At 39.1% G+C, this 22,137-nt stretch overlaps 1 protein-coding gene across 1 annotated transcript; it reads right to left on the bottom strand.

Moving 5' to 3' along the window:
* Positions 1–40: 40 nt before the first annotated feature.
* Positions 41–19,681, bottom strand: stxbp3 (syntaxin binding protein 3). The gene is made up of 19 exons (XM_072696525.1): positions 19,580–19,681; positions 17,765–17,814; positions 17,023–17,104; positions 16,250–16,326; positions 15,208–15,280; positions 14,470–14,570; positions 12,818–12,963; positions 11,751–11,844; positions 10,673–10,797; positions 9,927–10,025; positions 9,124–9,181; positions 8,974–9,039; positions 7,284–7,364; positions 6,893–7,028; positions 6,366–6,472; positions 5,461–5,562; positions 4,689–4,774; positions 3,340–3,479; positions 41–2,562 (listed from the first exon to the last, which is right to left on the bottom strand). Exons 1-19 carry the CDS (start codon positions 19,662–19,664, stop codon positions 2,456–2,458), a joined length of 1,815 nt encoding a protein of 604 aa, XP_072552626.1. The 5' UTR covers positions 19,665–19,681; the 3' UTR covers positions 41–2,455.
* Between the last annotated feature and the right edge of the window lie 2,456 nt (positions 19,682–22,137).

Raw genomic sequence — 22,137 nt, 5'->3', positions numbered from 1 at the left:
TAATTTACCTCTAATATAAATGACGACAGCCAACTGTACGTTAACTGAACCACGTCATTCATTTATTAGTCAGTTGTTCAACAAAAGGTTACATTAGGATTCATCTGATTAAAAAATGACAACATTGCAACAATTAACTACAAACAACAAGGAGACCAGGTCTAGCAGGCAGTTAGTACGCATATGTACATTAGCTAGGCACTTCGCGTCATTCAAAGGAAGGCACACGAGTGAATATCCAGAGTTGATCAGATGGGCGGTCGATTTTCAGGTTTGTTGCTACAGCGCTAAAACTGAATTCAGCTGCAGTCACAGTCCTGATTGTGGATCAGGACTGTGTTCAGTAGGAAACCGAGACGTCAGGGCTGAGCAACACTGGTGTTCAGAAACAGACAGAAAGGCAGACGTACAAACAAACGGCGGTTAGTGTGGTGAATACATACGGTATGTGAAAAGGTGCTTGGTTTAGAAGATGCCTAGAGTTATCTTAGCCAGTGCCTTCAGTAATCCCTCTAATTACTGTACATTGCCATGCCCACACAAAATACTCACACCTACAAAAAGTCAGCTTTACAGGAGGAGGAACAAACCTTCTCAAACCTTCTCAACGTAAAAAGATTTCAGAGCATTTCTATTTGGACACAGCATAAAGAACCAGATTTAGTTCATGCCTAAAGTCAGAAACAGCAAAAATGGAGATACAGGGTTTGTGTGGGACTGTGACTGTACACTAAACTAGCAGGATTTATCAATACGTCCAGAGCTGAGGGTATTTCACAAAGCAAGGATCTTTAGTTAGCTAACTTTCAAAGTTCCTCAGCTCCGTTTCTATTGGAAAGGCTTGCCTTTTCAGCCTGGGGCTTTGTGAAATACCCCCAGTGATAAGTAATTAAGTCAATCCAGGCCTTAAAGCCCCCCCAACCCCCAGACGTTTGCGCTGACTAAACTCATCAACAGGCTCCTCGTGTGCTGACCACTGGTACAGACTGTGTACAGTGTGTGTAAACTGCTCATACAGCGAGTAAAGGCAGGGTTTCTCCCAGTGGTCGTTGGGTGAAGGAACAAGTTTGAACATGTTCTTCATCTATAACCTAAATATCATTGTTTGGTTTGTTAATTTTGTACTGAAACTCTAATTTAGAGTGAATAACAGACTATTGTTCACTCTCCACCTGTTAGCACTGTGGACGGCTATATATTGATACACTTGTCTCAAACTTTTTTGATGATCACTGACCAGTTTACAAAGTTAGAGAACCGTGTGTTGACCTAGGCCTGTCCACAACATTTCTGATAATGTCTTGAGACCGCAAATGACCCTTAATCACTAGCTTGAGCAAGCCAGTACAGCAGGGGGCGCCAACACCTCACAAAGAAGCAGCGTAACGACCAAAACAGACCTAAATATAGTGTGATATTTTCCATTGTATGTCGTTCAAACAGTAAATCTCACATACACACATGAACCCTATTTGCAACGGGGGAGGAAGACATGGAGATAAAAAAAGTTAAATCTATATGAGACGTCTACCTATATGCTACTGTCTCTGAATCTCCTACACACTCCTGATAAACGATAATAATGTAATTTTAATTAATGCATTTGTTGAATTTTTCACGCCAATTTGATAGTGATTCCGGCTGCTGAGGGCAAAGCATCATGGCTCGGGATTTGAACTTGCGACCCCCCATGAAATTGGCCATAGTGGTAGCACATTAGACAGGTTAGCCACTCCAAACCCTTGAAGCTTTTTTTTTGTTTTGTTTTTTAAACCGAATTTGAGCTTAGTACTTCCTGTCTGACAGGTTAATAAAACAGTACACTAAGTCACTTGTTGGCCACAACCGGGTGCAAGTTAACAATGTTGTGCGAGCATTTTTTAAAAAAAAGAAAAGAAAAAAAGGGGGGGCTGCATTTTGCCTGTTCACATGTTCAATATTCTCCATCCTGAAGTGTGCCTTTAAAAACCCCACCTAAAACACTGTGGTTACGTGGACTGGAAACCAGAACAGAGAGCATACATGTGGAGAAGGCCTTAGACAGTCTGTACCATGCTCACTGGTGATGGTCATTACTTACTTGTTAGCTACGTTAGCCTCACAGGTCCATTTGTGCCAGACTAAGCTTTTAGAAAAAAACAACGACTGCATTGTTTATGTCTTTAGCATGTGTTAAAAAAGCAGACAGGTAGGAATGATGTTTGTTGAAGCAGAGCTCCAGTGCTTGGGTGCACTCCATTCTCTTGCGGATGCACCTGAGCCAGGTGTACCTGCAACGACCTGCAACAGGTAACAGGTACAGCATGCACTAGTTCCCTTCTATCTCGTGTCAGAGAGGTTGAGTGCAGTGTGCTTTAGAGAGGGCTGCGGAGGAAAGCAGAGCAAAGGAAAACAAAAAGACGGGGTAGAACTGGAGATGGGGGTGGGGAGATTGGGGGGGAGGTCAAGAGCAGGTTTAGGAGCTGGCCGTCTCCTCCACTATCGTGAACGTCTCCATAGGCTTTTTGCTGAGGTCACGAATGTTCTCCAGCAGGCTGGTTGGCGTCAGGATGTGAGAAGAACCTAAGGAGAAAAATGAACGATCAAAGATAACCTCAGAAGCTGGAGGCTACAGATGAACTGATCCATTAAAAAGACTCCTCAGTAATACTTTATAGAGCTTTATGTTGGCACAGTTGAATAATGAGGAGTTCAGCAGATGGAAGCGACAAACCGTGAACCTCAAACACTGCTGTTCCTCCTTCAAAAGAACATCCAGCAGAACCAAAACAGAGCTGGAAAAACAGGCCAATTCCAAAAAACCCAAACTGTTACATCACAGTCTTGACTCGTTTTAGTTACACCCCAAATGTACATAAACCATGCCTATTACCTGGCTTAACGCCATGTTATCAAGGCTAAGCATTAAAGGCTAGGGCTAAAGGCTAAGCAAGGCTAAATAGGCTAAAAGCTAGTGAGGACCGATACTGTTGTTACTCGACACGCTGGAGCTTTTGGAGTGGCTAAAAGCTAACCCTAGGTGGCCAGCTAGTTAACTGCATATCACGCTGAGAGGACCCTGAGAGGACAGCAATGCTATCCGGATGGTCTCAGTGCCACGAACCAGCTGGAAAAGTAGAGCTCAATTTTTTTTTCTCCATTAAACAAAAATCAGTGTTTTTTTATTTTGCGGTAAGATAACAGGGTGGTAAATAGGCTTGATAAATTCTCATTCTAAAGCACCTTTTAACACCATGATGCTTCGTCTGGTGTGTATTTTGATCTCTTTAACAGAGTGCTATACAATCGAAGATGCGTTCTAATGACGACCAGATTTATTAACAAAGAATAGGTACTGACCAATGATGACCTCACAGGACTTGGTGGCCTGGGTGACCTCGTAAGCACAGCGCATTTCTGAGTAACTGACTCCGCCCAGGATAAAGATGATGAGACGGGAGCCAGCGTCCTGAGCGCTCGGCTTGTGTTTCTGCCTTGCACTGAGATTGAGAGAGAGAGAGAGAGAGAGAGAGAGAGAGAGAGAGAGAGAGAGAGAGAGAGAGCGTTTGTGTGACACAGAGAAAGATTCAGGGCATAACAGGCAGACACGGCAAACATCACAGCAAATAAAACCCCACAAAACTCACACTGCAAATGCACACCTCAGTATTCTTCTTTACTGATACTTTAAGCCAATATTAACCAATAGGAACCAATATTAATATTAGCTCAGACGAACAAGCCTAATTCTGACCTTCTTTAAAATTTAGCCTTTTTAAAAGTTGGCCACATGGTGGCGCCGAGAAGCTTCCCTCTCCCACTGTGTGAAAAACTATTCATAATGAACGTATTCCACTGCAAACTTGTGCCTTTGCATGTTTTTACCTACGCTCTTATAAATCTGATCCAGCTGACTGTGGATAGCTTATTTTGCACATTTTGAGAAAGTGGCAAACTGACCAAGCCTACTGCGGAGCATCACAGTGGAAAGTTAAACAGGTAAACGATCTGTGAAACTGAAACCTGCAGGAAGCTGAAGCCGCTGCCGGGCTTACCTCACAGCTCTGTACGTAAGCGTGGGGGAAAGAGAGAGAGGTGCTCATGAGCAGTTCACTGCGGTCTCTTCCATTTGTACTGTGTAGCTGTGTATAAGACCTAATATCAATTAACACGTCTGAATTGGAGTTATAAGCTTATATTTAATGTGTTTGCCTGAATTTGACATAGTTCAAGGGGAAAAATTAAATAAACATGGCTCAAAAATACAAAATATATGACTTAAATGACAAAAATTTACATATATACATATGGTGGAATGAATCAAAGGGTTTACAAATACAAATATATGCTTTGTAAAGTAGAACAAAAATATAACCTATATGGTTTACATAAGTAAAAGGCTTATTCAGTGGAAGAAAAATAAAGTGGTTAATATGGTAGAATGTAAATGTACCAGTTTATATGATACAACAAAAAATATACTAGTTTATATGGTACAATAAAAATATGCCAGTTAAACTATTAAAAAATACTGGTTTGTATGGCAGAAGAAATAAAAAAATACACTGGTTTACAAGGTAGAATGGGAATGACAATGGAAATATACCTGTTTATATGCCAAAATAAAAAACATACTGGTTTTATGGTGGAATAAAAAAAAAAATAAATAAATACATGACTTAATAAAAATGGAGCTGTCCCTGGCCTACCTCACAGCTCGTGATCCATTCCATGCAGCGGGACACTCAGACTGGTGCGGCCAATCCCTAGTGTCCAATTTATTCTCCACCACATCCTGCACACACACACACACACGTGTACAAGGCGTTTTAGGACAAACATCTACTTGTTTTAATGTGCAATTAATACACTAGTACAACATGATTAATGTTAAAAACAAATATGTAGCAAGAAAATTCAGTTTTGACTGCTTGTAATATTAGTTTAGAAATGCTGAGGGGCAAATTTACCCACCCTAGTGTGAACATCTCGCCCTCACCTCTATACTAATATACATGTCCTCCAAAGTAGAACCACAGAAGAACGCTAATCTCTCTCACTCACAGACAAACGGTGACTTGCTTTGTGGCCTGTATTTGTGCCTGAATTAAATAACGTGTGTGTTTTTGTGTGCCTTCTCTCACTTGCTTACTTTCCCATAGCTGAGGAGTTTAAGGACATGATGACCCACATATAGAGGCCTGTGACTTTTTGTTTGTGTGACAAATCAACCGTCCGACCACACCCTTTCAACCTCATATGCCACTGGTCCTTGTTCTCAGACGGGGTCTGGCCAAAGCAAATGGGCCAGGGTAACAGCTGTGTCTTAAGACACATACAATCTACATATCTGGCAGGTCTGAGGAGAGTTCTTCTCTACTAAATGATTAAAAAAACACTGACTGAGTGTGGGCCTGCAGGCCGGACTGGGAGAGTGGTGTTCAATGTTTTTTAATGAGCTGGAGAGTGTGAATAACCGACCTCCATCACATCCTTGATGAAAGGTGTCCACCGTGAGAGGTTGTACATCTCTTCCTGGGAGCGATCTCTCCGAGCAGGTTTCCGGGATGAGAAAATACTTGACTGGTAGAAACAAATAAAACATATCAACTGGCTTTTAATCCGACAATATTTATTTTATTGACAATTGTGTTCAAGATTAGTCAAAGGTTTTTGAACTTTTTTTGTAAATATATAAATATAATATACAACTTTAAATATAAAACAATTATTAAACAAATTGTTCATTAATTAATTGCATGTTTAATTTTTTTTTTATATAAGATGAAACCTGCACACTCAAATCCATGTATAATCATAAAAAAAAGATCAGCTCAGATTTCAGTGTGCGGATGCCTTTATATATTTTACTTTTACTTTTTAACTCCAGCTCCTCAGGTAAGGCCTGATTTCCAGATATTATTATTATTATTTTATTTTTTTTATTTAAACTTAATACTTTTATTATTTACATTTTAATTTATTATATGTATTAAAAGGTAAAAATAAAATTAAACCTACAATAATGTGCAACATGCTTCATGATGCTCTACTGATCACCTGATACATGCAGTCATTTCAACATGCATTACAGGAAGTGTTGGGGCAATTTGCCTTCTATTTTTACAGCAACATTGAGTAAGAAACACTGAACTAAAATGAATACCAGGTGTGATGAAACTGCAGAAGGCAAAATAGCCCAGACAATTAACCTAACAGCAGATAATATAATTAGCAATTAAAGAAATAATCATTTGCCACAGCTGTAATTTAGAGCATTACCTCAGATATTTAATGATCTACTGTTTTTCAGAAAGGGAAAGGAAAGGAAGGGAGGAAACTGAAAGGATGAAGAAAGGAGAGTCGGGGTGTTCGGACTCACTTACCGAGGAAATGATGGGCACCCCAAGCTGATTCCAGTTAGTAATGTACTCACTCTCCCCCTCAATCTTCACATGTTGGATTAACTTGGTCAGGTTCTCCTCTGTTGTTCCTGCTCACAAAATAATCACAGATATTTGAACCAATACAGTTTTAGTGTAACCCAAAACTACCAGGCAAGTGAGTGGATGCCAGGGGTGTGAATGCTGAATGATGATATGATAGTTGTAGGGGTCCCATAATAGAATATTATCACAATGTGATTCTATGCATTTATAAATAATGTATGATATATATATATATGTGTGTGTGTGTGTGTGTTTGTGATACTGCAATCCACTGCAATTCGCAGATGCTCCTGTTCACAGCAATTTACAAGGACAACAGGTAACAGTGAGGTTAAATTCCAAATGTCCAAATGTCCAAAATAACAAGAGAACTTCAGGACCTCCATGCATAAAAAAAAATCCCACTTAAAACAACAATTTGTTTTTCCGACACGTTTTTTCTCCCTGGACGTGTGTTTCCGCACCGTTGAGGCTGAAGATGTACAGCAGCACAGCTCTAATTTTGTCGTGGGTGGAGTGAGGATTCAAGAGGACAGGAAGCAGCGTCCTCATGGGGTCCTTCACCTTCTGCCCCTCAACATCAGAGCCAACAGCAAGGTCCTGCACACAGAAAAATCAGCAGCCAAATAAAAGGCTTACGTATGTAAAGGCTTACTGTTTCCCTGCCAAATACAAGTACTGTCCTATTCATGAATGTTTCTGCCTAAAACAATTGTATTGCCTTTTGTTCTCCCTCTTTTTCTGTGCTGCCAGTAGGAGGGATTATATATTTTTTTCCCCAGTACCTATTAATGAAAAGAAACACAAGCAGCACAGCATTTCCTGCTATTCTGTGGAGAGGATGAATCCCACTACCTGCTCTGCTTTGCACAGCTTCTCCACGGAGCTCTGAAACTTGTTCATACAGTCTTCCGCCAGCGTCAGATGGACAGTTTTCTGATGAGAGAAAAAAAATTCTGAATTAAGAACATCATCTACTGGGTTCAAACTACTACTACGGGTGGTCGGTGAGAAAAAACACAACGTCACAATCCTTAATAATGCTCTAATACTCATACTGTATGATAATATTTAATCCCTTAAATATCTGCAAATAGGTCTGCAAATCAGCTAAAACAGATCAAACACAACTGTATTACTACATGTTAAAGGTTGTGGAATGTATGAATACAGCGATTTGTTATTTAAACAAATTAGAAAAAAAATAGACAATAGGAAAAAAATAGACAATAGCATAATGGGCTGACATTCAATCAGCTATCTGCTACCATGCAGTTTATGTGGGTTTTATACACTGCTGTCTTTGTTATTGAGCTAAATATTTTATTATAATCTATGCAGTACCTTTTCTAGATGTTTTCTAGATGTACTGCAAAGCACCCAGAGGCATACTGTGATATAATGTATGATGACAGCAATAATAAAAGAAATAAATGACAACAATAAAGTTATTACCCACTTACTAACCTATTGATTATCACTTCAGGCTATGAAGTATGCAATATGTACAGCAATTAATCAATAACTACCATTAATTATCGATCATTTTCTAAAAATTATTATCTACAAATTACACTTACAAACTTCTGAAAATGTATTTCATATCTACAGTAATTCAGCAACTGCTACAGATTATTCAATACCTACCACAAATTATACAGCAATTACTATTAATTATTCAGTATCTACAGTAACTACTATAGCTTTAAACCCAACTATACATTATTCAGTAACTAATCAATTATTCAGTAACTACTATAATACCTACATAATAATAATAATAATATCTACAATAAATCATACAGTATCTATAAAACATTATTCAGTAACTACTATAAATTAATCAATATCTATAAAAACAACTATACAGTAGCTAACTTTACTATCCACTAAATTATTCAGTAACTACTACAGATTATTCAATATCTACAGTAACTACTATATCTTTACTACCTACTAAACGTATTCAGTATCTACAGTAACTACAGTAGCTTTCCCATCAACTATACACAATTTAGTATCTGTAATAACTATATAACTACTATAGATTATTCAACATCTACAGTAAATACTATACCTTTACTATCTACTAAACATGTTCAACATCTACAATAAGATGTTCAGTATCTACTCCAGTTTATTCAAGATCAACAATAAGTAATACAGTACCTACAATAAATTATTTCATATCTACATGAACTCCTTCAACTTTATAATCAACTATAAACTATTTAGTATCTATAATAAAGTATTCGGTGTCCAAGATAAGATAATCCTTTATTAGTCCCACAGTGGGGAAATTCTCAGTGTCACAGCAGAAAAGGATTACAGATTATTTACAGATAACTGAAATGTCTATGTTGCAAACCATAATCTCTGCAGTTTTAATATTAGGGGAGGAAAAGGGACAGGGAGATCACTAGAGGGCAGGGTAATGTGGCATGGCACTGACATCACAGATTACATCTCGGTAGCAAATGGGATCTTTCTAGTGAGAAATGACCCCAGGCCTCAGAGGCAGAGCGGGGAGTCAGGTAATACATACCTGAACTACTTGTTTACGGAAAGCTGGCATCTGCTTCATGAGCTGCTTCAAGCCTCCTATGGAGATCTGCCATTGGAAATAAAATCACACAATTCAAAAAACTGAATAGTAAGCAGGCCGGAGAACATATACACCTGAGAAAAGCCACACCTTCCCATCTGTCTGCTTCTTGTTGGCAGAAATCTCTTTCACCAGTTTGGGGATTTTCCTGGAATTAAAAACAAAAACAACATTAAACGGTTAGTCTTGTTTATATCAGTAGTGTTTCTTATAGGACTGATACAAATGGACCTCATTCACCAATATCCTCCTAAGAGTTTTCTTTAAATTGTCATTTTAAAATAGTCCACACAAAAAGTCCAGGTCAGATTTATTGATGTGGTTTTAAACTGCAGGACTGTTCACACCTCTGCTCCTATAATGATGAATTCCACTGACCTCATAAATTGAACATAATTGTCCCACATAAAATAACATTAGTGAATGTCTTTGTAAAATCTGTGTAAATGAGTACTAAGAAGAAAAGTCTTAAAAAAAAATGATCAATAATGAAAATAATAATAAAATAAAAATAATAATATATAATAAATATAATTGGTAAAAGTTAAAAATTCAGGGTTAAATAAAAAAAAAGTCCAAAAGTAAGCTGTGTGTTGTGTTTTTACAGTAGACCAATTATACTAGAATTTGGGGTTTTATAATGTATTGAAACATTTCCTAAATAAGCTTAACCTTTTGAATCCTTGGTATATTTTTGATTTTACAGCAGACTATTTGACCTTTTAGACATATTCTATAGTAATTATTGAATTAACTACAGAATTATTCAATAACTCTGAATTCCGAGTTTTAGGGTAAGAAAATTAAGCATGGATCCAGATTTGAAGAGTTTTCTTTTTAACATTCGGAGGAGATATTTGAACAGACTTTTTGAGGTTTAAGGTGAGACTTACTCAGTGACCTCAGCGATGTGCAGATGTCGGAGTTTGACCCACAGCTCGTCACTCTCATTCAGCACGGCTTCTTTCTCTGAACCGTCCTTTCCTTTGTACCTGACAAATGAACCAGTGTATTAAAAACTACATAAACTGCCCAGTAACAGGAGGCTGGCTGCATCTCAGGACATTATGCTATTTTATGACTCAAATTTTTGTCTATTGTTGATTTTCCCAGTTTGTGTAATTAAAATAAACCAGTGTACTTGTGCTTTTCAAAAACTGGAAATATTGCAAAAGGTGGAAATACTGTTTATATAGCTTATTTATAAACTTCAGAAGAGCTAAATATCATGATACAGTCATGTAAGAATGTTTTGTTAAGGTATTTATGGTTACTTTTGCTGCATTTAGCAGATACGCTGATCCAGAGCATCTTACAAAAGTGCTTTGTTATCCACAGAAAACATCCCAATCTCTAGCCAGTGCAAACTGGCTGGAGTTAGAGACACCCTTAAGCTAAGATACTGCCAGAAACAAGAGAATCAGCGCTGATCTTTTAATACTCAAGATACACAATATCTGATTCCTAGATAAAAAGAAAACATTTGATAAATACAAACACAAACATTTACTAACATATTAAAAGATATTAGATAAGATACATACATGCTATTTGAATAACTAGCAGACTGCATTAAATTTTTAACATTAAAAAACATGAAATAAAAGCATTAGAAATGGTGTTTGGATCGAGGATTTACTTGTAGGTGTCGTTCGTGATGGGCACGAGATCGTAAGCCATGGCCTGGTAGGTCAGCTCGTGTAATATGGGGCTCACAGGGTCAAAGCCACGGTCAACTATGATCAGCTGGGCCTGGGTCTTTTCCTAGGTCACAAAAGTTTGTATGAGGGAATCTAATAGCTGAGTCAAGAAGCAAGTGCATGTATTTAGAACAATATCATAACAGCCAGAGGTAAGTTACTGAACACAGGGAATCAAATACGAGAAAGAAAAGAAAATAGCCTCAGAGAGAAAAGCACTACTAGCTGATTCAACCCGTTTAGCTGGGTCGCTCAGATCTGCGGTGCTGCAGCCAGTATTTGTTATGTATACAGAGAGAATGAGAACAGGAGGCGTAGAGAGTGCGCGAGAGCGAGGCCGAGAGGCACACAGACACTGGTTTTGTTTACACTCATCATTAAAATCGGTCTCCAGTGAGATTTTACTTCCCATAAAAATCACACCGACACTTCGGCTTCACTTCCTGTAAACCTACGGCTTCTCATCAAAACTGTCCTGCTCCAGGAGACTGGGAATAGTTTTTAGAGGAACGCTGGGGGTGCTCCTACAACGCTGTGGAACAGAAGGTGGTTCTCGCATTCCCTTAACGGCTCTATCAGAAAATGTGACGTACTATTTAAACCACAAGGGTACAAACTCTGTAATACTGCTCTCACCTACTGGTAAATAAGAATGAGCGCGAGAGCACTCACATATAAGAGAGAGCGAATGTGAATGAAGAGAAGATCCACAGTAATTATTACTCGCATTACCAGCTTTTCCCTCTGTCTGACGGATTCCGATCACAGGAAATGCATTGAGATGTGGGAGAAATCTAAACCTCTAAACCTTCTTTGAATGTGGTTTGAGTGATCCGATCATAATCTGATCATAATCCGATCACAGTGCATTCTGGGGGTGCTTACACCAGGCTCATCATGCAGATATGATCACCGAAAATGCTGATAATGCCAGGTGTAAACAGGCCGAGAGAGTGAGAGAGAGAAAGAGAGAGAGAATGCCCAAGCGAGAGTGAGATCGAAAGTGCAAGAGCTCACCTTTTTCTTGCCATTGTCATCCAGCTCATAGTGCTTCGCTAGTTTGTTGTCCACAAGCTCGGCCAGTGCTTTGGCATACTCCAGCTGGGAATCTCTGCGAAAGAAACGGCGCATTTAGAGACGGGATAACCTTAACCAGCACAAACACATTCAAAACACCAAAATAACACAGATAGAGTTCACAGTACGGCTGGGCGATATGGTAAAAATACTATACCACGATATTTAAAGACTTTTTTTCCAGGATACATGATATTTATCACAAAACATGTAGCTAATCACAGACTAAAAACATCAGTAGCGACAGATTCTTATAAACGACTATTCAGATCCTCTCCTGTACTAAATACAGTGATTCATACTCAACATCTGCTGCTCTTCATCTAATTACACTGTTAGTAATGAAACCTGCAGCTGATCAGTGTTTATTAAGCACCAACAGTCTTCTCCATATGCTTAAAAAAGGATATTGTCATCACAATAACTAAATTTATCACAATACGAATTAAAATATCGTCATATTGCCACAGCAACAAAAAGTCTTAATAATAATATACAATAAAATAAAAAATATCCACCAATAATAAACAATACAAAACATCATAGACTGACATTAAATGTTGTTTTCTCACACATCATAAAGTACCGGCCTCTTTTTAAACTGCCAGGCAACAGGAAACCAACGCACCCGTGCTGGCTGGCATCACACCGAAGTGACGTGGGAAGAGGCAGAGAGCCATCTACCCACCCAGAAAGAGCAAAGCAGGCAGCATGACCCAGGATTTGAACCAGTGATTCTCAGGTCACAGTGGCAGCAGAAAACTCTTAACTGGTCTAATTTAGCTTATTAAGCTTAAATGCATGGTAAATCGGGGGCACCATATTGAGTTTCCCTTCTGTACAGTCATCCAAAATTATATTAAACACGAGAAGACGTTTTAAGGCTTGGCATTGTGTTGCAAAATTATGAATAAAAAAAAAAAAAAACGATGAGGTTATGAATCCTGCTTGTTATGACCAGGGACTAATGTGATTAGCGTCTTTTATTGTCCCATATCCTCACTCACTTCTTGTATCGAACTCCGGGGTACTCCTCCAGAGTGGCACACAGAGTGACTATCTGATCAGCAAGGGTCTCCAGAGTCTGACCTCGGTCCTGACTCTGCGGACTGTATATGCTTCTGAAGGCTCCTGGATTATCACAGGTGAAGACCTACACACACACAAACACACCAAAACAAATCAGTGACCTCAAATCCACTCTAATCTACTGAATCTGAAAGAGAAAAGAGGAAGCAATAACAGAGGAAGGGGTAAGAATTGCTTTTAGAGAAGTGGGTTCCAATCTCTTGGATCTAAACTAGGCTGGGAGGAGATAGTTAGCAGGAAAGCCTTTTGAAGCTCTTCCTATTCCACATAAAAACTATCAGCGGCTAGCGTAAACGACACTGACCGAGGCCACATGCTGGTGCTTGGCCCCAACAGCTGTTGGGGGTCTTCAACAGGTGCTTTGACTGACCTTGCTGAGGAATGACAACAGAACACAGCTAAGCAGCCAAAATGTTGATATATCGAAGTATCGCGGTACTTAATCAATTCTGCAATTTCCTTCAGGATCAATAAGGTGCCTTAATCTTATCAAGATCACAGTATTGTTTTTTTAATGAATGGCTTAGATGTAAAGATTGGTGGCAGACAGTGGTTCACTTAGTGTTGTTTTTTTAAACCCCGAGACCACTCTAGCAGTGCTGTACTCCGGTTTCAGATCCCACTGTTCTGATTTTATTCAAATTAAACTTTTCTTTAACTCAGATTTTATGCAAATGACGGGGTGTTTATATACTATAATAGTTTTCTTAAAATTGGATTTAAAAAGTATTACATCCGTACGTATAGTCTTGCTTACAGCATTACAGTATATCGAATCCCAACCCTTGTATCGTGATGTGGTATCATATCTACAGGTGTTTGCCAAAGCGTCTTTAACTCCACATTGGAGCTATGAAGCTACTGTGGCTAACAAGAAGTGGAAACCTACAGCTTCCTAACACTGTAAGAAACACTGTCGTCTATAAAAACAGACAAAAGCCAAGTTTCCGAATAGCTACTACTACTGTTTTCAGCCCTGTCAGGTACCTTTGTTTAGAGGTATCTTTGAATTTTTAGTCTATTCAAACTAGCTGAGGTTTTTTCTTGGGTAAATAGCAAAGCACTTTTGTAAGTCGCTCTGGATAAGAGCGTCTGCTAAATGCCTTAAATGTAAATATTATAATGTCACTTTCATTCATACAGTGTCAGAATCTATGTAATGTTATGTTAGAGAATACTGACAGACCATGATGAGTCGAGGCAAGACTGTGATGATTCAATTAATGCAAAAAAAAAAAAAAAAAAACAAGCTGTATCAAAGTCTTAGGATACAATGGTAAAAATAAAGGTGCTTCAGATGGTTCTTTGAGCGACGGCATAGAAGATCCACTTTTGGTTCCGTAAAGAAGCATGTTTGTACTAGAGATGTACTAGCTCACACTCACACTATTACATACATCAATATTTATGGAACCGTTTAAAGCACCCTTATTTTTAAGAGTGCAGGAAGAGCAGAGCTGCACTATTAGGTCTAAACTAGAGCTGGAGGAGACAGGGAGCTCTCTGGGACATTAAAGACCACAAAAAAAACAACAACAACAACAACAAAAAAAAAAGCACAAGGACATACCTGAGCCTCCAGCGGGAGAAAGGATATGTTGATCTCCTTACACACCTTGATGTGCTTCGCACAGAACAGCTTCATTTTGTTGAACAGGTCATCTGGACAATCTGAGGGGCGACATCAGGACAGCGCTTAAAGAAAGAGAGTCTGAGCAGTTCATGACATTAACGAGTGAGACATTTTAGGTATACTACATGTCCAAATGTTTGTGGACATCCCTTCTAATGAATGCATTTAGCTACACACATGCAAATAGCTTGGCTAGTCCCTGTAGAGAAATACTGCACATAGAATAGGACTCTCTGGAGCAGATCAACCTGATGAGCCTATTGGGACCATGCCTCCTAATGCCAGGTGTGGGTATAAAGGCCCCCCACAGCATTGAGCTGTGTTCTCAGGAATGATGGATGGTGCTCCATCCAATACTTTGGAGATGAGTTGGGAATGAGGTGAGGTCATGAAGTAAGCAGTGCTCCTCCACAATCTAGTAGAAAGCCTTCTTCTAGGGACAATAGAGAAAGTTGCTTCCATGACAGCAGGATAAATACCCTTGATTCTGGCAAAAACAAGGAATGAGCAGGTGTCCCAATATATTTATTCTGTTAAATAGTGACTTGCTTTTAGCCCAGTGTAGTGTTCAGTCATTTTACCTGCAGCCCAATCTGTGTACTAGACAATAATGGCAACCCTGCCCACCCCCACGCTCTCATAGTGAGGCTGCTGAAATCCAACAGAAGCACTTACAGTCAGTAAAGTAGACATACGCTGCTTTGTACTTGGGTTTGAGCTTGAAGTCACTGATGAATGCATCGACACACTGTCAGGAAAGAACAGAAGGATCATGAGTGAAAACGCTGAGATCATCGATTTCTGACTGAGAAGATTCAGAGTTCAATACGTCCCGATCAGGTTATTTTATCCCCGATCTGATCCGACTTTCTTACTGCTGAGTATCAACCAATAGCGATCCAATCCAGTATGTGTATACATAATCCAGCCCCACAGTTTATATCAGATGATCTCGGTTCAGTAAAATCTCTTTATTTTCAGTATCAGTTTCTATAATCAGACTTTCTGGACTGACTGACTGATTTTAGTTTAGTCGAGACGTTTCTTAAAATCACTGTTTTATAGTGTTTAATATCTAATAATCCAGTCTGACTCTCCTCCCTGACCAATCAGCTCCCAGCTCCTTTACAACACTGCAGTCCGATCACTTCCTGTGTGTGTGAGAGAGTGTGTGTAGTGGTCCACACTCTGGACTGAGATCTGTGGTTGTTGGTCTACTGGTGTGTAATAGCTGGTTTATAGTGGGTCTATAGTGTAGGTGTGTGTGTTAGCATTAGCATTAGCCTCCACTCGGTTCTGAATGGTTCTTCAGTGCTGGTTTAATAACAGAGAAAGGCCAGTGCCGGTTCTCCCGCTGGTAAAACAGAGCGTTTCAGTGAGAGTTTTATAAAGGGTCAGATATTATAGTCTGTTTTCATGTTCCACTGTAAAATAGCTCCATACTGCAGAACCTCAACTCCCTTATTTACCTTCTGAGAACGTCTGCACTGCTGCTGCAGCCGGCTGGGGATAATGTCCATTAATGGCACCTAGATCCATAAAATATGCCTAGGTCGGGCCTAATCCCGATCCACTAGCTTGGACTGGGACATCCCTAGTTACCCTGCTTGTTTTCAAATAGGATACTGTGCAACTGAGAACAGATTATGAACAAGAAAAGATTATGTACACGTGTAAACTACGGCCAAATTGATCCATATAATGCTGGATTCCTGACCTTTGTGGTAGGAGACATGAAATAGATAGCCTTCATCTCCAGGACTGGCTCCCTGTTTTTGAACAGGTCCTCCACAACTGCAAATGGGACAGAACATAAAGACAGAAATGACAAGTAGCCCATCACCACTGCTTCAATAACATTGCTATTATTTATTTATTTATTTTAAAATAACATAAAAATCTTTACCCCATTTTCTACCCAACTTGGAAGGCCAACTACCCAAACCCTGTTCTTGGGAACACCTCCTACCACTAGCACTGCCCAAACACAAGTAGGGTGAAGACTAGCACATGTGCTCTCTCAGACTCCGCCTGCTGATGGCAAGCAGCTTGAGCCAGGTCACTATTATTATTATTATTATTATTATGATTAGAGAGTACTGCTAATATTAACACATACATGCCTCCAGTCTAATGGCTTGGCAGCTAATGGCTATTTTCTATGAGGCCATAGAATACAAACTGTATCTCTAATTCACTACATGACCAAATGTTTGTGGGCAGACAATCAGCTACTTTACATTGTATCCATTTCTGATACAGATGTGCAAATGCCCACAGATTGTCTAGTCCCTGCAGAGTGGTATTGCCAATAGCATAGAACTCTCTAGAGCAGATAATTATTGAACCTATCATCCCCATGCCTAATGCCACGCGTGGGCCAGAGGGGTATAAAGCCCCCCAGCATTGAACTGCGGAGCAGTGGAAGAACTGTGTTCAGACAGTGTATCGTTACTCCCCAACATGTAACTCTACCCTTCTCATACTTACTTGTGATCCCTTCGGCCATCAGGTCCGACATTTTGCAACACGACGACAGGAGCCGTGTGGTGAAGCTGTCCAGTATCATGATCTACAGGATCACACACACACAAGGAATCACAATAAATGACAATATCGCAAAACATCATCACCTGCCAGGTGTGTGGAGTCTCAAACTTGACCCTTCACACCACATCACCGTTCACATCTGCTCGAGTGATCGGACCACAGCTGGACAGTGAGATGTACGGCTGTTCACACCTGGCCTTTCCTGTGTGTCTCAAATGCGTCTCCATTGACCAGCTGAGATCTGACTTTGCGATCGCGCAGACTGCATGGATCTACTGGGTAGTGCTTGGTGTAGCGTAGTGGGTAACAACACCGCCTTCTTTGTGGTTGACTAGGGATTGATTCACTGGCCGCTGGGCAAACTGGGCAAACATCACACTACACCAATATAGAGTCCTTGGGCAAAACCCCTAACTTTACATTCCCTACATTCTCCTACCAGAGTAATATACTGATAAAAATAAAAGTTCTAAGTGAATGGGATGCTCAGCAGGACAGTGCTAAACAGTGTCCAAGTAGGTTGCCTAAAATCTACTGCATGGCTGTATGTCGGTCTGTGTGTGAAAAATTCAGGAAATTCAGTAATTCCCCTACAAGGGGCGACTTCCTCAAACATCCTGTGCTCCGAAAGTCCCATCAGTCTGAAAAGGATGAAGGTATTCAAAACACGAAGCACACCAACCTTCCATACTTCTGATTTTCTGCAGTCTGCTATGATCGTGTCCTTGATTCCTGTGCAGTGAGACAAAATCAGACAGACAATTCATTTAAACACTTTAATTACAAAGCAGTAATACAGCGCCACTGGTTTTCTCCAGCCGCTAAAGCAAAGCAGATGTCAAGAACCTCTGTTACAGATCCCCTAAAATCGATTCAACAATTCATTCCCTTATTTTAAGAAATCATCCCTCCATTTTCTAACGAGGGAATGATTTATTAACGTTGAGGAACGAACAGTTGCATTGAGAGAAAGATTTATTACACTTAGGGAAAAGAGTGTTAAGCTAAAGGAAACAGACTTTTAAATTTATCAAAACAATGGAATGGATTTATTAATCTGAATAAACAATTTATGAAACTTAAGGGAACCTATTATTCAACTGAAGGAACCTATTTTTAAACTGAGGGAACAATTTATTAAATTGAGAAAGAATCTGTGGGAATAGACTTTTAAACCCAGAACACAACTTATTAAAACAATGAAACGGATTTATTAATCTGAAGAAACAATTTAATAAACTGAGAGAACGATTTATTAAACTAAATGAACCTATTATTAGACTGAGGGAACAATTTATTAAACCGAGGAACAATTTATTAGACTGAGGAACAATTTATGAAACCGAGGAACAATTTATTAGACTGAGGAACAATTTATGAAACCGAGGAACAATTTATTAGACTGAGGAACAATTTATGAAACCGAGGAACAATTTATTAAAGTGAGGGAACAATTTATTAAACCGAGGAACAATTTATTAGACTGAGGGAACAATTTATTAGACTGAGGGAACAATTTATTAGACTGAGGAACAATTTATTAGACTGAGGGAACAATTTATTAGACTGAGGGAACAATTTATTAGACTGAGGGAACAATTTATTAGACTGAGGAACAATTTATGAAACCGAGGAACAATTTATTAAAGTGAGGGAACAATTTATTAAACCGAGGAACAATTTATTAAACCGAGGAACAATTTATTAAAGTGAGGGAACAATTTATTAAACCGAGGAACAATTTATTAAACCGAGGAACAATTTATTAGACCGAGGAACAAGTTATTAGACCGAGGAACAAGTTATTAGACCGAGGAACAATTTATTAAACCGGTTTATGTCTCTAAATATTATTTTTTACTATACTTTAGGAAATCTGTGTATTATTATGATTAAATTATAGTTTATTATGAGCTACAGTTAGATTTAACCCTTTGTGCTCACTCAGTGAGAGAATATGGACTTTCTGAGGGGACAGCTGCTCCCGTCCCAAACGGGAAGGGTGTTCCTGACGTAGCCCGCTAGCATTAGCACGCTAGCAGACGAGCTGGGAACACTGTGGATGTAATGAATCCTTCAGGAGGAGCAGAGGAGCTGTTTACCTCCTGTTTCCCCGGTTAACGATCTTAAAGACGCTGCGCCGTTTTAATCAGTCAGTAAAGGGGTTAAACCGGAGACCCAGCAGCACCTCTGCGGCTGTTCGGACCCGCGCAGCCCGGCGGCTAACAAAGCTAGGCAGGCGGAGCCGCGGAGCTGCGGACAGGGCAGCCCGAGAAGTCACAGCTCGGAGAAAGTCTCAGAAAACCCTCCGCTTCACCGTGGAAAAGCCCAGAAGCGTGGGGCTTTACTCCATAACAGGAAGGGAGGATCACATCAAAGCCAGCGGCTGCTGACTGTCCCCTCCGCTCCGAGCGAGAGCTCCCGCAGGCGCGCGCCGAGCTTCACGTGCAGTCCGCAGGTCGGCGGCGCGTTTTTAGAGAAAACCGGACAAACTTACTTTGCCAAACTACCTTCTTCAGCCCGTGCTCCGCTCCAGCTGCCATCTTGACTCTTGTTTCTGTTGTTTTTTGGCTGTAACTCATGCCAAACACGTCACTACGTCATCAAGGACGTGTCGGGCTGCGTTCCAATCTGAAGGTAGCGGCCTTCATAACTTGCTGCCTTAGAAGGGAGTGTAGTGATGAAGGCCTCTGGACCGAACCAAGAAAAGGCAGCGATGCGCCCTGACGGTGCCAAAGTGTCGACAGCCAGTTAGCTAGCCGTGTTAGCGTTAGCTGTTATTTTCCAGCCAATAAAACATATTTTTGAAATACACACACTTATACACAGTGGTCTCTGAGAGTGTCTACCTGTAATTAACTCTATACAACATTAGAATAAACCCAAATGAACATAAAGTCAGTGGTCTCTGAGAGTGTCTACCTGTAATTAACTCTATACAACATTAGAATAAACCCAAATAAACAAAGTCAGTGGTCAGTGAGAGTGTCTACCTGTAATTAACTCTATATAACATTAGAACAAACCCAAATAAACATAAAGTCAGTGGTCAGTGAGAGTGTCTACCTGTAATTAACTATATACAACATTAGAATAAACCCAAATAAACAAAGTCAGTGGTCAGTGAGAGTGTCTACCTGTAATTAACTCTATATAACATTAGAATAAACACAAATAAACATAAAGTCAGTGGTCAGTGAGAGTGTCTACCTGTAATTAACTCTATATAACATTAGAATAAACTCAAATAAACATAAAGTCAGAGGTCAGTGAGAGTGTCTACCTGTAATTAACTCTATATAACATTAGAATAAACCCAAATAAACATAAAGTCAGTGGTCAGCGAGAGTGTCTACCTGTAATTAACTCTATATGACATTTGAATAAACCCAAATAAACATAAAGTCAGTGGTCAGTGAGAGTGTCTACCTGTAATTAACTCTATATAACATTAAAATAACCCAAATAAACATAAAGTCAGTGGTCAGTGAGAGTGTCTACCTCTAATTAACTCTATATAACATTACAATAACCCAAATAAACATAAAGTCAGTGGTCAGTGAGAGTGTCTACCTGTAATTAACTCTATTTAACATAAAAATAACCCAAATAAACATAAAGTCAGTGGTCAGTGAGAGTGTCTACCTCTAATTAACTCTATATATCATTAGAATAAACTCAAATAAACATAAAGTCAGTGGTCAGTGAGAGTGTCTACCTGTAATTAACTCTATATAACATTACAATAACCCAAATAAACATAAAGTCAGTGGTCAGTGAGAGTGTCTACCTGTAATTAACTCTATTTAACATAAAAATAAGTAAATAAATATAAATTCAGTGGTCAGTGAGAGTGTCTACCTGTAATTAACTCTATATGACATTAGAATAAACCCAAACAAATATAAAGTCAGTGGTCAGTGAGAGTGTCTACCTGTAATTAACTCTATATGACATTAGAATAAACCCAAACAAATATAAAGTCAGTGGTCAGTGAGAGTGTCTACCTGTAATTAACTCTATATGACATTATAATAAACCCAAATAAACATAAAGTCAGTGGTCAATGAGAGTGTCTACCTGTAATGAACTCTATTTAACATAAAAATAAGTAAATAAATATAAAGTCAGTGGTCAGTGAGAGTGTCTACCTGTAATTAACTCTATATAACATTAGAATAAACGCAAATAAGCATAAAGTCAGTGGACAGCAAGAGTGTCTACCTGTAATTAACTCTATATAACATTAGAATAAACCCAAATAAACATAAAGTCAGTGGTCAATGAGAGTGTCTACCTGTAATTAACTCTATTTAACATAAAAATAAGTAAATAAATATAAAGTCAGTGGTCAGTGAGAGTGTCTACCTGTAATTAACTCTATATAACATTAGAATAAACGCAAATAAGCATAAAGTCAGTGGACAGCAAGAGTGTCTACCTGTAATTAACTCTATATAACATTAGAATAAACCCAAATAAACATAAAGTCAGTGGTCAATGAGAGTGTCTACCTGTAATTAACTCTATTTAACATAAAAATAAATAAATAAATATAAAGTCAGTGGTCAGTGAGAGTGTCTACCTGTAATTAACTCTATTTAACATAAAAATAACAAAATAAACATAAAGTCAGTGGTCCGTGAGAGTGTCTACCTGTAATTAACTCTATATAACATAAACCCAAAAAAAACAGTGAGTGTCTTCCTTAAAACTCTATATAACATTAAAATAAACCCAAATAAACATAAAGTCAGTGTTTTTTGGGTTCTTTTAGCAAATAGATAAAAGTTCATAGTCCAGGTAAATAGCTTCTCCTCTCCTTTTTCTAAAGCATCCCTACCTGGGTGGGAATTCCCCTCAGTCCCCCAGCTCCCACCTGCCTATAGGCCTCCACCTCTGATTGGCTGGCTCCTCTAAGTGGGCGGGTAGAGCTTCAGGTATTTCAACTAAGCAGCAAGAAAAAAGTAAATGTACACTAAAGCATAAGACAAGAGGATAGCAGCAGCTTTGATAACAGAACCAGGATTTCATATTCAGGCCGAGGACAAGAAG

The sequence above is a fragment of the Salminus brasiliensis genome, chromosome 14 (genome assembly GCF_030463535.1).
Source record: "Salminus brasiliensis chromosome 14, fSalBra1.hap2, whole genome shotgun sequence".
NCBI lineage: Eukaryota > Metazoa > Chordata > Actinopteri > Characiformes > Bryconidae > Salminus > Salminus brasiliensis.
This window is presented reverse-complemented; position numbering and strand designations above follow the sequence as displayed.